Source organism: Cryptomeria japonica, chromosome 4 (assembly GCF_030272615.1).
Source record: "Cryptomeria japonica chromosome 4, Sugi_1.0, whole genome shotgun sequence".
NCBI lineage: Eukaryota > Viridiplantae > Streptophyta > Pinopsida > Cupressales > Cupressaceae > Cryptomeria > Cryptomeria japonica.
In genome coordinates this window covers 237,747,184-237,764,483 of record NC_081408.1, presented here as the reverse complement: position 1 = coordinate 237,764,483, position 17,300 = coordinate 237,747,184, and the positions used below count along the sequence as shown (strand labels likewise).

General features: G+C 32.1%; 1 protein-coding gene across 1 annotated transcript; it reads right to left on the bottom strand.

Moving 5' to 3' along the window:
• Positions 1–390: 390 nt before the first annotated feature.
• On the bottom strand, positions 391–2,415 carry LOC131064786 (LRR receptor-like serine/threonine-protein kinase EFR). Its single transcript, XM_059219063.1, has 2 exons — positions 1,524–2,415; positions 391–1,388 (listed from the first exon to the last, which is right to left on the bottom strand). The coding sequence occupies exons 1-2, from the start codon at positions 2,413–2,415 to the stop codon at positions 391–393; spliced, it is 1,890 nt and encodes a 629-aa protein (XP_059075046.1).
• Positions 2,416–17,300: the final 14,885 nt, after the last annotated feature.

Sequence of the window (17,300 nt, the reverse complement as noted above, 5' to 3'; positions counted from 1 at the left end):
CATCTTGAGGATATAGCCATCTCTCCAAACTTCCATTTGACATAAATGGAAGAACCAAAGCTTTCCAATCAAGATTTGAACAAGCTGAGATAGCATTAATTACATTACGATGTCTAACCCTTTTTAGTATATTGCATTCTATAATAAAACTTTGGTGAGCGTCTTGATCCTGCGAATTCAGAACTTTGACAGAAACAATTCTTCCACTGCTTAGAGTCCCTTTATAAACTGAGCCAAAACAACCAATTCCCAACAGGTTTGCCTCAGTAAATCCATCAGTTGCATCTACAAGTACTTCATAAGTAACTCTTGTGGGCTCTACTTTAAGAAGAAGAGTATTGCGCCTGTTATGTCTCCATCTATAGGAAAATGCAAATAATATAAAAGACATTATGAAAATTGCAGTGCGACCACAACAGGAATTACTACCTTTCTGGAGTCTGGTGGATGTTTTACTCTGATATGAGTGCATGGCGGCAAGTTTATCCATGTGCCACAAAGCCCAAGATTTCCCATAACTGCTGAAACACCCGTTACTACTGAAAAAATTCCCCCCTTTGGGACCTCCCCAATCAATCTATTTGAAGAGAGATTAAGATGCCTGAGCTTTTTCATGTCTTTGAATGCCACTGGTATTGTTCCAGTCAAATTGTTGCTGGAAAGATCCATGTCTTGAAGATTTTCCAGTTCTGCTAGTGATGTCGGAATCGGACCTGTGAATGCATTCCAAGACAGATTAAGATATTCCAGTGCTTTGCAGCTTTGCAGTGCGATTGGAATGGCATCTGAGAAATGATTAACAGATACATCTATAGCTAGAACAATCACCATCTTACTCATTTCTAACAGAGAACCCTGCAATAAATTGTTGGACACGTTGAAATAGAATTGGAGATTTGGGAGACCAGCAACTTCTGGAGGTATCTTGCCTGTAAATTTGTTGTAAGCCAAATCCACCAGCTCCACAGTGTGGCATCTTCCTAAACTAGCAGGTATTTCTCCTGACAATTGATTGTCATGGAGATAAATCTCTCTTAGTTGGGGAAGACTGCCAAGACTGTCTGGAATTTTCCCTGATAACATGTTGCAACATATTGACAACAGTCCCAGCCTTTTTGCAAGACCAAAGTTCTCTGGAATTACTCCATGTAAATTATTATTATCTAATCTCAATCTTTCTAGATTAGGCAGTGCACTCAATGAAGATGGGATGGTGCCACTGAAATTGTTGGCACCTAAATCTAGCGCTGCTATGTTTGTCAGGTTGCCAATCTCATCTGGTATGCTTCCTTCTAATTCATTGAAGGGCAAAAGAAAATAGGAGAGACTACTTGGGAGGAGGCCAACTGAAGAAGGTATAATGCCAGTGAAATAATTTGCAGACAAATCTATATGGTATAAGTTAGAGCAATTACTCAAGAGTATTAGAAATAACAGACCGCTGTTTCCGCTCACAAGTTGATTGCTCCATAAATTAATCCATTCAAGGTGGAGCAATCTGCCAAACTACAGGGGTACCGTACCGGTCAAATTGTTGAACGCTAGTTGAAGCTTTTGAAGAAGGGTACAATTAGAGAGAGAACTTGGAATTTCTCCCGTGAACTGATTTGTAAATAGGTGCAATTGTTGCAACTCCGATAGTTTGCCAAACTCCCAGGGAATGTTACCAGTCAAGAGGTTAACAGCTAATCTTAATGTGTTCAGAAGAGTGCAATTGAAAAGGGCAGTGGGAATTGGTCCTGTTAAGTAATTGAAGTCTAGATCAAGCCATCTAAGTTTAGTGAGTAGACCCAATTCCCCAGGAATACTACCATAGAGTCTATTGTTTCTCAATCTCAACTCAGTTAATGAGGAGAGGTTACCTAGGGTTAATGGTATTGTGCCTGTAAGATTGTTATCTCCTATCCAAAGGGTTTCTAAACGTGGAAGAAGACCAAGCTCGGAGGGAATGGGCCCGCTCAGATTATTATAAGAGAAGCTGATATCTTGCAGAGACCGACAATCTGCAAGACAGGACGGGACAGAGGGCTCCAATTTATTGGTAGATAGAATAAGCTTTTTCAAGCGAAAAAGCTTTCCGATATGACATGGAATATTGCCTTGGAAGCTGTTGCTAGAAAGATCAAGTACTTTAAGGAGAGAAAGATTTCCTAGTAAAGGAGAGATTGGGCCGAGTAATCCCATACCTGTGAGATTCAAGGAAACCACACGCTGTCGACGAGAAGAGCAAGTAACACCAATCCAATTGCAGAAAGTGTTATTGGCAGACCAATCGGACAAGGAATTATATGGATCCAAAAGGAGAGAAGCCTTGAAACCAATCAGAGCTTGTTGATCAGTATCATTAGAAGTCTTTGCCATATGAGCAGACTGTGCAGAGTAAAAGAGTAGCAGAGTGAGCATAACTATCTTCATTCTTGTCTATTTTATACAGAGCGTGTTCTTCTTATTTTTTTCGCAGTAAGCAGTTTTGCTAATTTACAATTTTCCATTCATGATTTATAGACGGGCCGACTACATTTACCGAGGAGTTGGCTCACAATAAATATTTTGATGATCAAACTGCAACAGTTTGTCGTTATTATCAAGGAGACTCCATCTCCAGACTGGAGCGTCATTTCAATGCCAAACTGCAACTCGACAACCCAATAATTGAAAATAGGGACATTTGTTAGTCTTATGGTGTTAGACAAAAGATTACTTTTTTGAACTTTTATCAAATGATGTAATCAATACATCATGGAAAACCAATAATTATTGCGGAAATTATAAAAATTGTTGTTTTATAAGAGATAAAGGTTGAAGTAAAAAAAATTTGAAGCGATTTTGTAAAGGGATTGGCAAACGGCTAAAAATGTATGGTTGATTCTGTATGTGTCCATAGAAATAGGATGAAGTTTGTATATAAATTATCTTCAAATATGAAGGACCTCAACACCTTTTGTAGATTTGACATTGGGTCTTTAGGAAATTTAATGATAGTCATGAGGTATATGGGAAGAAAACTCAACACCAATTTAATCATAATCAACATACTGGCCAAAGAAAGCCATTTAAATTTTTGGACTTAAGAATTCTAAAAGAAATCGTCGGGATGACATTTTTCCTAAAAGATTTTTTTTGTTTGACTGTAGCAAGAACTATATAGATAATAACGTTTTCTTTACTTGTCTTGTGTAAAGAGATATTTAGAAGATTTATAATGTCATTCATAAACATCCCTCCCTCTTTGAACTAGTTTTGAAGTTCTAATATATTACCTATATAATATTTATAAGATGCTTTTGTTTCCTAATACTGAAGTGATATATTGAGTAGAATTTCATAGCTTCTAGATTTGATTGCATGAGCATTTTTATTGTCATTCATTCAAATCTGAAAGCTATAAATTTCAACCATCCTATAAAATTTAATAACATGGGTTGTCCAAATTTATTGTCTTTGGTATAAGGAGTAGGTTACTTAAAAACATGCACTATCCATGCACATGATAAGGTATGCCTTGCCATGTGAATCTCTTGAATTGTTTGAGTGCACAAAGAACATCATAAACGATTGTTACAAAGTATCATATCACATGAAATATGTTTAAATTAGCACATGATAGCCAGTAAAAAATGTAAGGAAAATTTTAATTAAATGTATTATCTTGCAACTTCTGTGACCATTTCGAAAATGATAATTTAAAAGTGAAAAAAAATATTTGTAATGAAAAAAAAATTATAACAATGATAAATTAAAATGTTACAAAGGACTAATAAAAATAATTCATTACTCCATTTAAACAATTCCATCAACATAATGATAAATCTTTAAATAAATAAATATAAATACCACTATTTTCATCATTACAAGATTTTTTGTTTGGGATAAAATTTCAAGGTTAGCTGACATAATCCACTACGCAATATGATTGAACCTAACAGGATGTTTCCAACCGCTTAAAATAAGTTCAATCTATTTAAATTTTGTCGTGAGGGCTCTGGAATCCCACACAGTGGCTCTTCTATCGTTCCAATTAAGCAAGACGGCAAACCTTCCCCACATTTCGCCTTCAATATCGACTGCAGTTTCAAGATAAATGTCTTTTTTTAAGACTTGTCTCCGTTGGATCCATCATATATGAGTTTTATATAAAGTTTAAAATTAATAAAACTCTGAGGCCAATCAGAAATAGAAGGTTAGCTGATTCGAAAATACAAAACCAGCCCCACATTTCATCTTCAGTTACAATCTTAATTGTACCTATCAGACTCTTCTAGTTGGACCATATATGTTTTATATAGTTTTAAAATCTATTAAACTATTATGTTTGTTAGAAATAGAAGGTTCGGTGACATGATCACATTAATATTTTTTGTATTTTATAATTCTTGTTGATTATTACAATCTAATGCGGACAAATTGTTGTTTTAAAAGTAACTAAATAATTGGAAAAAATGTACAGAGTTTTAATTTCAGTGTGGACATCCATCCTTAAATATGTTTAACTGCAGTAAACTGAGTCTGATTGATGCAGCACTATGCAATTCCCAAGCAAATGATTGTTACAGAAAACTTAAGGTTAGCTGACATAATCTATTACCCCAATCTATTACCCCATGTCCCTATGCTGCTGCTTAAGTGCAATTTCTGCTTAAAATTAAGCAGCCAGAGTGTTCCCATGTAAATTTTTAATTAAGAGGAAAGGATAAATTTGAATCTTTTCCTATTTAAGTGGAGCAGCAGCTGCTTAAAACTTAAAAATAAGCTTTGTAAAAAAGGGGGGGCTAGAAATAAGCAGCAACTGCTTATTGAGAAGATTGACACATGGCTCTCCAAAACAATTTCCCTCTTTTTATTTGTTTCGAATTTTTTCTCCATAATTTATGTGACCAATTAGAATTAAATATTTCTTTTAATAATGCAATTTAAGATGACTGCTTATTTTATAAGCAGCAAAATTTTACATTCATGGAGCCACCAGCTCCACAAATTAATGCTAAAAAAATTGAGCAGCAGCGGCTAGCCAAAATAAGCTACGCAGCTGCATGGGGCTAGCCAAAATAAGCTAAGCAGCCGCATGGGGACCTGCCCTTACGCATTAAAACTGAAGCCCACGGAGGTTTCCAAGCGCTTAAAATCAGTTAAATCTGTATAAATTTGTAAAGTCCCAAAATTGTCGACATCAATATAATTTCTATTAAAATATATTAATTTATTATCTCATTAAAATATTCAGTTTTAATATATATTTATATATCATTTTATTAAACTATTTAGTTCTGTCATTATTTTGATGAAAATATTTAAATGAAATAATATATAAATATGCGGTGTTATTTATTTGAGTGTTTTTGAAAAATTTAATGTGTTTTTTTTATTTTTTAGGTTTTCTTTTCTTGTTTCCAAAGTATTTAAGGTTATTTTACATATTCATTAAGGTACCATTAGTTAAACATTTCAATACTGTCATTATATGATATTCTCGAAAAAATGAATCTTGCCACTAGATGATAAATGAAAGGAATTCTTTGAAATAGTAGTTGTTGTTGGGTTTATATGTCTCTAGTGATATTTAATTTCATTCATATTTATCTACTTTACTTGAATCCAACTTAAAACATATATTTAATTTCATTTATAGTTTTCTACTTTAACCAAATTCAAACTAATTAAGTAAATGGGATATCAATCACAAATTAATTGAAGTTGAATTTACTTGTTCATTAGACAATTAATAATAATAAGTGTGGCAATAAAATAAGATGATTAGGATACTTAGTTCTATAATTAATAATAGAATAAAATGACTAATATTATATATAATTGATTATTTATTCTCTTAAATTTTTATTTCTTGGTATGATAACAATCACAAAATTAGGAATACTACCAAAGGATTAATCATAAGAGGTACAAGTTCAATCATACCTATTGGCAACTTATGCATTATTCACCAACGTGCAAGCAATCCATATACATTTTTTTCTATTTGATATTAAAATATATTCTAATAAGTTTCCCCTTCATAAGATATGATCTATTCTTGCAATCTAATTAGACATTAATTTTTTTTATAGACTATCAAACATAGAAATTTTCATACAAACATGTACGTAATTGGCTCATATATGTAAATATAAAGAGTTGATAACTTAAAATCAATGCAAGGGGAAGAGGGTATTATGGTTTTAACAAAATTTGAAACACTACAAAGAAACATGTGAAAGGGAAAAGGCATGTAGGTTTTGGGCCTTCAAAGAAAGTAGTGACATGAGGACTTCCAAATCATGTGCCAAGGTGACATATAATTATAAAAAGAATTAGGAAGGTTAACTATGAATTACAAACTCAAAACATACAAGTTCAATTTATCCCTATTACTTGATCAACACATGGATGAGAAGAGGATGAATGTACTCAGTTATCCCATATTAAAAATACATATTAATGAGATCATGAGATCTAAAACAACTTGTGTTATCAATTATTACTAATGGTGTGTTGGACAAAGTAAATGTACTATTCAATATCATTTCAATCGCCATTTTACATGTTTCATTTATGAGAATTTTCTCCACTCACTTGGTAAAAAATTCAATAGCCATCGACATCTATTTCTACCTATTGCTAAATTTTTCAATGGTATCACTAACTAAGTAAACACCCTACTATTAGGATAAAGCCTTAACTAAAATGGTTGTGAAGGGAAGAGTATGTACAAATTTCATCTTGGAAAAAATATATAGAAGGTTTCATATCAGTTGATAAACATGGGTGCATCTATGAGTAATATTGCCACAAGCATCCTACTCTCATTATCTTATTACTAGTATTATTAGACATAATATTCCCGCCATGTAATACTTTGTACTACTACTTAATATTTTGTTATTTTTTATGTAATTTATGTCTCATGTAATTACACTTTACTCAAGTTGACTTAGGATAATGCATCTCCTAGTAATTTGTATATGAGACACTTAGGGAATTGGATATCTAGGGATATGGATTTGATTCCCATTCCAATCTTATTCACTCTATCCATGAAAGATCTTATCTTATCATCTTCTTCCATCTTCAAAGTTTCATATCTCACGCAGAAACCTTCAATTTTTTTAATCTTAACTATTTGGTCACCCTCATAAAGAGTTTCAAGGTTTAACTAGATCTGCTTTGAATTTTCCAATTCTATGACATTCAATAGCTTCTCATCAGATAGAGATCTTAACAATGTTGCTTTCGCTCTGACATCATTATCATCTCTTTTCTACTCATAAGGAGGTTTCAGTGTTCCAGAATTAGGATCATGAGGTGTATACCCTTTTTCTACTATCTCCCAAACTTCAGCTCCAAGACATTATTTTCGGGGGAAAATTTTCATATCGATGGCAAAAAAATATTTAAAATGGAGAAATTTTTTATTTTGTATTGGCGATTTTTTTCTAGGGTACAAAAATTCCATAAATTTATGGTGAATAATACCTTGTTCTATGGGGAAAATAATTATTGTGGGAGGCGAATAATTTTTGTTAAAAGGAACAAATATATAATTCTATGAGCGAAAAATTTTACTCCAAAGGAAAAATTATTTAAATGTATTGGCGATTTTTATCCACTGCTTGAAAATTATTTAAATGTATTGGCGATTTTTATCCACTGATTGAAAATTATTTAGTTTGTTTTGGCGAATATTTTATTATTTATGGAAAAATATATAATTTATTGGTGATTTCATGAATTCATTGCCATTAATAGACAAGGCACATCACATCACTTCAGTACATCACATCACATAATACATTAAGACCGGACTCTACACGATGTATCAATAAGTGCAGCCTCTTTGACACGTGAAGGGTGACACATACGCAAAATCTATCAATGATTTTAAACTATTCGATGATCGTAGATAAATGGCTAAAGTTTTATTTTGATCCAATTTTCTGAAGAGAACATAGCTCACCAGAAAGTGCTTGGAATGGAATTGGATTCAATAGACATGTATCCAATGTCACGAATCATGATGTATAATTTCGTTCATTTAATATATATCTTTTCACTAATTGCAATCCACTTTGTCCCCATGACTTCCAATGTGATACTTGCCAATTTGGTATTGGTTTATAGCTGTTTCCATTTTCGCACAATAGTGCATTTATCCGAAAGATTTGCAGAGATACGAAAGATTTTTAAAAATTTATAGCAATTAATACGGTTAAAGAAGTAATTATTATAATCAAGAGCTTCAACTATTTATATATAATCTCTGCTTCTTTCATCTTCAATTAGCCTTTTCCATTTGGTAGATAAATCGTCGGAGCTCGCGGTATTTAAAATTTAAAATTTTTCCTCTAGTTTAGGTTTATAGGCTCAGGATGCTTAATTTGTTAATCTATTTTCTCAAGATGGAAACTCCCATCCACTTGAGAAGCATTTTTGTAGATGACTAGAGGGCCTTTCTAGGCTCCGTTAGAGACCCAACCCTCTAATCAGTCTGCAATGAGGTTGGGTCATTCACCAATGAGGGTGTGCAGATGGTGCTAGGCAGAGAGTTCTGTGAAACAAAAATAGGTACCGTGTTAACATGGACATTACATCCCGCTTCTTAGTGTCTCTTCTGGACCTCAGAGGAGACAAGGTGGATATGCTAATGTTGTTGAGGAAGGTTTTTAAGGAAGACTTCCTTGGAGATGACATTACTCTTGTCGTCCTTGTAGAAGTAGGGGCGGGGATCCCTTGGGCAAGTGAATTATCCAAGCTTCTCCTCCCTGACCAAATGGTGTCAATGGCCAGGCAACCATTTCTCCTAAACCTGAATGCGGAGTAGTTGACGCGTCACTAGAAATGGGCGCGGATTGGTAGGGACTTCCTTAAAAAATGGTTTCTCCTGGACGACTTTCCAAACTACATGTGGCTTGAAGAATTATCTCAACTTATGTTGTCTGAAGAATTCTACATGGAAGGAGGGATAGATTCTTAGGGCAAAATTGTAAACAATTCCACTACTTGTGCCCTAGCCCCACCCCCTTGGTCCCCTAGTGGTTTTTTTTTCCTATGTCCCCAAAAATAGGCTCAGTGCTAGTGGCTCACTCATTTTGGCTTTTAAGTTTTTAGGGACTCAAGTCTCAGACGTAAAAATTATAAATTTCCAAAGCATAAATATTAATGATAATTTTTAGTTTGTTTCAGTTTGCCTCTTAGAGTCTTATGGATATAAAAATGCTTTCTATAATTCTATTTCATTTTTATTAATTAAATTTTTTCAAAAAAAAATTGTATGAGCTACGTTATTTCAATTATTTATTAAACAATGGAAATACATTTAATACTGTGATCTTTTTTATGTAATGCTTCTTCCTCTATATTTAATATATATAAAAAAAAATTAGTTCGTTCCATTAATTATTTGTACATTGATTATGGTTGATTATAATTTTATAAATATGTAGCTAAGATTTGAACTAAAAGTCCAACTTACTTATATTAAACTAAATTTAATTATATTAAATTTTATTTTATTTTTTGATCGGTAAATATTTTTTTCATTCTATTGATTCAGAGATTTAAAAATACAAAATTTATAGTCCATCACCATGCATAAACGCAAACAGAAAGAGATCCATACTACCCACAGTCGAAACTTGTAAATTACCCTACCCTACATCTAGTAGCAGTAAACAAAAAACTAGTTCGTGGCTGGTTATCCAACAAATGTTCCAACATTGATAAAAAGTTTTGGAATTAAAAAACTAACAGTTGAAAAAATTTGGAAGAAAACTAAAAAACACTGGCCAATAGGCCACTCACTCGCTATCTCCCTGGGTCACCTCCTCTCTTCCTTCCTCGGAGGTCGATGCTTTCCCTTTTGCCACTTCAGCTTTCATTTTTGGAATGCAGTCTAGGCACCCGAAGTCGGGGTCACCCTCCAAACTTGCCAGTAGTTGTATGGCCTCGCCTTCTTTAAATCTATCTCTCAATTCCCTACCAACCTCCATCCTTGCCACCATGTGCAGAGCCTTTAAGACTTCATCCACCCTGGTTAATTTCATGAAAATTTTCATAGCTTCCCACCCCACACGAACTCATTCACGGCACTGGTATTTGATTTTATCCTCTGGGCCACAGATAAAAGGGAGCAATTCCTCCTGGTTGTCCCCTTCCTTAATGTGAATGCCAACTCGCAGTACCACCCACTCCAAAATTGAGTCCAGGTTGATCCAAAAACCCCCATCTATCAATTTGACCAAAGTGACTTTCACCTTTTCCATCTCTGGTTCAAATTCACAGGCCCACCCCAGAATCAAAGAGTATACCTCCATGTTGGTTTGATATCGGTGACGGATATGTGCTACCTCCTCTGCAAGAATCAAACAAGCTTCTGCCCACAACTTCTCATCCTTAAACCGAAATAATCCTTACATTTGTTTATCCGATACTTTTCCCAAAAAGGGCACTAATTTATTTTTTGTTTGCAGCGTGAAATTGGCCTCCATGATCACCTGCAATTTCAAAAAACACTTCCTGCTAAAATAATGTAATACATAAGCTACAAGATACAAATTTAGTCTTCTTCAAAACAAAATATGGCACACAGGTCAGAAGGTAATAAATTTTGCCTTTGTTTAGGATGGGTAATGAGTGTGGAGGATAAGGCATTAATGCCATGAGATCAGGAAAATGATTTGCTGCCATCCTCTCCTCCCTCTGTTCGTGCGACCTGCTGCAAAGAACTTCCTTCTGCAACAAACATTCGCCACCTTGACAATTGTACTTGCCACATTTATTAGCTTAACAAGTTGAGAACTGCACATTTTTTTAAAAGACTTCACATATTTACTTATTTTAATTATATTAAACTTTAAATTAATATTTTAGATTTAATATTGAATGTTTTCTTTTTTATATTAATCTTTTACCTTTCAAATTGTATATCAAAATTTATATTTTTATGTAGTTATTTGTTTTATTCTTGAAACTAAGTTTCATGTTTTATACTATTTTTCAATTTCATATTTTTACAAATAATATTAACAATAGATTTAATAGTTATCTCAAACTATTGCACATCTTTAAAATTTAAATGTCTCTTATTATGGGACCGACGACATCTAACAACACTCAACAGGTACCATTGTCAGTTGCAGGAGCAAAGATCAATGACTTATGGTGGATTTCGACCCAAATGTGGGAAGTGAACATATTTGTGAGAACTTCACCCAAAATTTAATATTTTAGATTTAATTAAATATAATTAAGTCTATAAAGCTCTTTTCCGGGCGGAATTTTAAAATGATTAAATAGACTTTAAAAAAAGACCCGAAAAGTGACACGAGTATGGTGACATGCCAGAAAAATGGCAGAAGTCATGGGACCCACAACATCTGACAACATGTACAATCGTCCATTGGATGAGCAAATATAAATAGCTTAGGGTGGATTTCAGCACGAATGTGGGAAATGAACACATTTGTGAGAACTTCGCCCGGAATTTAACATTTTAAATTTAATTAAATATAATTAAGTTTATAAAGCTCCTTTTTGAGCGAAATTTTAAAATGATTAAATAGACTTAAAAAACCGACCCGAAAAGTGACATGAGTATGGTGATGTGCCAGAAAAATGGCAGAAGTCATGGGACCCACGACATCTAACAACAGGTAAAATCGTTAGTTGGATGAGCAAAGATCAACGACTTAGGGTGGATTTTGGCGTGAATGTGGGAAGTGAACACATTTGTGAGAACTTCGCTCAAAATTTAACATTTTAAATTTAATTAAATATAATTAAGTCTAACTCTATAAAGCTATTTTTCAGGCGGAATTTTAAAATGATTAAATAGGCTTAAAAAATAGACTCGAAAAGTGACTCGAGTATGGTGATGTGCATGAAAAATGGCAGAATTCATGGGACCCACTGTCCCACGACATCTGACAATAGGTACAATTGTCCGTTGGATGAGCAAAGATCAACGGCTTAGAGTGGATTTCGGCCTGAATGTGGGAAGTGAACACATTTATGAGAAATTCACCCAGAAATTGGAATTGAACATTTTAAATTTAATTAAATATATTTAAGTCTATAAAGATCTTTTCTGGGTGGAAGTTTAAAATGATTAAATAGACTTAAAAAATAGACCCGAAAAGTGACACGAGTATGGTGACGTGCCAAAAAAATGGTAGAAGTCATGGGACCCATGGGCCACGATATCTAACAGCAGGTACCATCGTCCATTGGATGAACAAAGATCAACAACTTATGATGGATTTCAGCCCAAATGTGGGAAGTGAACACATTTGTGAGAACTTCGCCTGGAAGAAAATCAAAACTCCTCCTTCTAACCTATAATAGAATTGAAAATGTGTCCACTAATATGTAGTCTTTGACCCTATGTCTAAATAACTATTTCAATAGTTCAATAATTAACTAGACCCCAAACAACGTAGAGATTTGTATCCATTCCAAGAATTCTCCTAAAAGACTTATTTTTCACCATTATGTATAACCAAGAAATGTGTGCTCAGATAACATTGCAATAAGAGGATATAAAGTTATAATCTTTGATTTTAAAGGAAAGTTATCAATTGTGAAAATTCTCTCCTTATCTAGTGTATTCATGTATTTCTATCTTAGTATCTTACACCATCTAGCATTATGATTAGTGTACAATGTCCAAATAATTTAGGCTCCTAAGGATTTATTTTGAAGATTTAGATTTAGAATCTTTGTACTACCATATAATTTAGGAGTACATATGTTGTCCATAGAAATAGGATGAAGTTTGTATATAAATTATCTTCACGTATGAAGGACGTCAACACCTTTTGTAGATTTGACATTGGGTCTTTAAGAAATTTAATGATAGTCATGAGGTATATGGGAAGAAAACTCAAAACCAATTTAATCATAATCAACATACTGGCCAAAGAAATCCCTTTAAATTTTTGGAGCTAAGAATTCTAAAAGAACTAGTCGTGATCACATTTTCCCAAAACGATTGCTTTTGTTTGACTGTAGCAAGAACTATATAGATAATAACGTTTTCTTTATTTGTCTTGTGTAAAGTGATATTTAGAGGGTTTATAATGTCATTCATAAACATCCCACCCTCTTTGAACTAGTTTTGAAGTTCTCATATACTACCTATATAATATTTATAAGATGTTTTTGTTTCCTCATATTGAAGTGATATATTGAGTTGAATTTCATAGCTTCTAGATTTGATTGCATGAGCATTTTTTTTGTCATTCATTCAAATCTGAAAGCTATAAATTTCAACCACCCTATAAAATTTAATAACATGGGTTGTCAAAATTTATTGTCTTTGGTATAAGGAGTAGGTTACTTAAAAACATGCACTATCCATGCACATGATAAGGTATGCCTTGTGACATAAATCTCTTGGATTGTTTGAGTGCACAAAGAACATCATAAATGATTGTTACAAAGTATCATGTCACATGAAATATGTTTAAATTAGCACATGATAGGTAGTAAAAAAATGCAAGGAAAATTTCAATTAAATGTATTATCTTTCAACTTCGTGACCATTTCGAAAGTGATAATTTAAAAGTGAAAAAAAAAATATATAATGAAAATAAAATTATAACAATGATAAATTAAAATGTTACAAAAGACGATAAAATAAACCTAATAAAAAAAATTCATTACTCCATTTAAACAGTTCCATCAACATAATGATAAATAATAAATATAAATATACTATTTGCATCATTACAAGATGGTTTGTTTGGGATAAAATTTCAAGGTTAGCTGACATAATCCACTACGCAATATGATTGAACCTAACAGGATGTTTCCAACCGCTTAAAATAAGTTCAATCTATTTAAATTTTGTCGTGAGGGCTCTTGAATCCCACACAGTGGCTCTTCTATCATTGCATCGCAATCCTTCCAATTAAGCAAGACGGCAAACCAGCCCCACATTTCGCCTTCAATGTCAACTGCAGTTTCAATATAAATGTCTTTTTTTTAAGACTTGTTTCTGTTGGATCCAATCCAACGGAAGGTTAGCTGACCTAATCCATTATCATTACAATGATTTTTATTCCATCATATATGAGTTTTATATAGTATTGTTCCATCAGATAGTATTGTTCCATCATATATGAGTTTTATATAAAGTTTAAAATTAAAATTAATAAAACTCCGAGGCCAATCAGAAATAGAAGGTTAGCTGACCTAATCCATTACCATTACAATTATTTTGGTTTTTAATAATTCTCGTTTACTGTTACAATCTTATTCAAAGATAAAAAACCAGCCCCACATTTCGTCTTCAGTATCGACAGCAATTATCAGAGAAATGAATTCCTTAAGACAGTAATAGAAATGTATTTTATAATTCTTGTTGATTATTGCAATCTAATACGGACAAGTTGTTGTTTTAAAAGTAACTAAATAATTGTAAATAAAGCATGTTAGATTAGTTTAGTTAATAGTTTTTTGTTTATTCATGCAAATAAAGCATCTATTCCAACATGCATTAATCCTTAGGATTATTTTTAGTTTTGTTTTTGCATGAATTTGTTTTTAGTAAATAAAGCATGTTGTGCATGCACTTATTGTATTCTTAATTTAGGGAGTAGTTTTATTTTTTTAGTTTGAGAGCCTTAGTAGCTTTCCATGCAATGCTAGGAATATATTTAGAACTGCAATTATTATTTATTCTTCTAGGCTGCAAATTCTTTATATATACAGTCTCTATATAATTTTTTAATTAAACTTCAATAAAGAAATTGGTGTGTGCAATTCCAAAAAACCAAGGCGCTTTGTTTTTTATTCTAAATTGTGATTTCTTTTTGCAATTTCTTCTTTTTGCTGTTATTGTTTGCTAATCAGCTAGTTTAGAGAGGATAGGCCAGGTTCAAAATTCTATAGACATCCATCCTTAAATATGTTTAACTGCAGTAAAATGAGTCTGATTGATGCAGCACTATGCAGCTCCCAAGCAAATGATTGTTACACAAAACTTCAAGATTAGTTGACATAATCTATTATGCATTAATATTGAAGCCCAACGGAGGTTTCCAAGCACTTAAAATCAGTTAAATCTGTCTAAATTTGTGAAGTCCCAAAATTGTCAACATCAATATAATTTCTATTAAAATATATTAATATATTATCTCATTAAAATATTCAATTTTAATATATATTTATATATCATTTTATTAAACAATTTAATTTTGTCATTATTTTGATGAAAATATTTAAATGAAATAATATATAAATATGTGGCACGTTATTTATTTAAGCATTTTTGAAAATTTTTAGTGTGTTTTTTATCTTGTTTCCAAAGTATTTAAGGTTATTTTACATATTCATTTTTCTAAGGTACCATTAATTAAACATTTCATTGTTGTCATTATATGATATGTCTACAAAAAATAAATCTTGCCACTAGGTGATAAATGAAAGGAATTCTTTGTAATAGTAGTTGTTATAGGGTTTATATGTCTCTAGTGATATTTAATTTCATTCATATTTTATAACCTTTACTCAAATCTAGCTTAAAACATATATTTAATTTAATTTATAGTTATCTACTTTAATCAAATTCAAACTAATTAAGTAAATAAGTAAATGGGATATCAATCAAAAATTAATTGAAGTTGAATTTACTTGCTCATTATATAATTAATAATAATAAGTGTGACAATTAAAATAAGATGATAAGGATACTTACTTCTATAATTAATAATAGAATAATATGACTAATTAATATTATATATAATTGATTATTTATTGTATTAAATTTTTATTTCTTTGGTATGATAACAATCACAAAATTAGGAATACTAGAAAATGATTAATCATAAGTGATACAAGTTCAATCATACCTATTGGCAACTTATGCATTATTCGCCAATGTGCAAGCAATTTATATACATTTTTTTCTATTTGATATTTAAATATATTCTAATAAGTTTCCCCTTCATAAGATATGATCTATTCTTGTAAACTAATTAGAGATTAATTTTTTTTATAGACTATCAAACATAGAAAATTTTCATACAAACATGTACCTAATTGGCTCATATATGCAAATATGAAGAGTTGAGAACTTCAAATTAATGGAAGGGGAAGAGGGTATTATGGTTTTAACAAAATTTCAAATACTACAAACAAACATGTGAAAGGGAAAAGGCATCTAGGCTTTGGGCCTTCAAAGAAAGCAGTGACACGAGGACTTCCAAATCATGTGCAAAGGTGACATAAAATTACAAAAAGAATTAGGAAGGTTAACTATGAATTACAAACTCAAAACATACAAATGAGTTCAATTCATCCCTATTACTTGATCAACATGTGGATGAGAAGAGGATGAATGTACTTAGTTATCCCATATTAAAAACACATATTAACGAGATCATGAGATTTAAAACAACTTGTGTTATCAATTATTATGTTATCAATTATTATGAATGGTGTGTTGGAAAAAGTAAATGTACTATTCAATATCATTTCAATTGCTATTTTAGATATTTCATTTATGAGAATTTTCTCCACCCACTTGGTAAAAAAGTCAATAGCCATCGACATCTATTTCTACGTAATGCTAAATTTTTCAATGGTATCACTAACTAAGTAAACACACTACTATTAGGATAAAGCCTTAACTAAAATGGTTGTGAAGGGAAGAGTATGTACAAATTTCATCTTGGAAAAAATCTATAGAACATTTCATATCAATTGATAAACATGGGTGCATCTATGAGTAATATGGCCACAAACATCTTACTCTCATAATATTATTACCAGTATTATTAGGCTTAATATTCCCACCATGTAATACTTTATACTACTACTTAATATTTTTTTATTGTTGATGTAATTTATGTCTCATATAATTACACTTTACTCAAGTTGACTTAGGATAATTCATCTCCTAGTAATTTGTATATGAGACACTTAGGGAATTGGATATGTAGGGATATGGATTTGGTTCCCATGCTAATCTCATTCACTCTATCCATGAAAGAACTTATCTTGTCTTTTTCTTTCATCTTCAAAGTTTCATATCTCACCCGGAAACCTTCTCGTTTTGCAATCTTAACTACTTGGTCACCCTCATAAAGAGTTTCAAGTTTCAACCAGATCTAATTTGAATTTTCCAATTCTATGACATTCAATAGCTTCTCATCAAATAGAGCACTTAATAATGCTTCTTTCACTCTGACATCATTATCGGCTCTTTTCTGCTCATCAAGAGGTGTCGGTGTTCCAAAATTAGGTTCATGAGGTGTATACCCTTTTTCTACTATCTCCCAAATTTCAGGTCCAAGATATCTCAGATG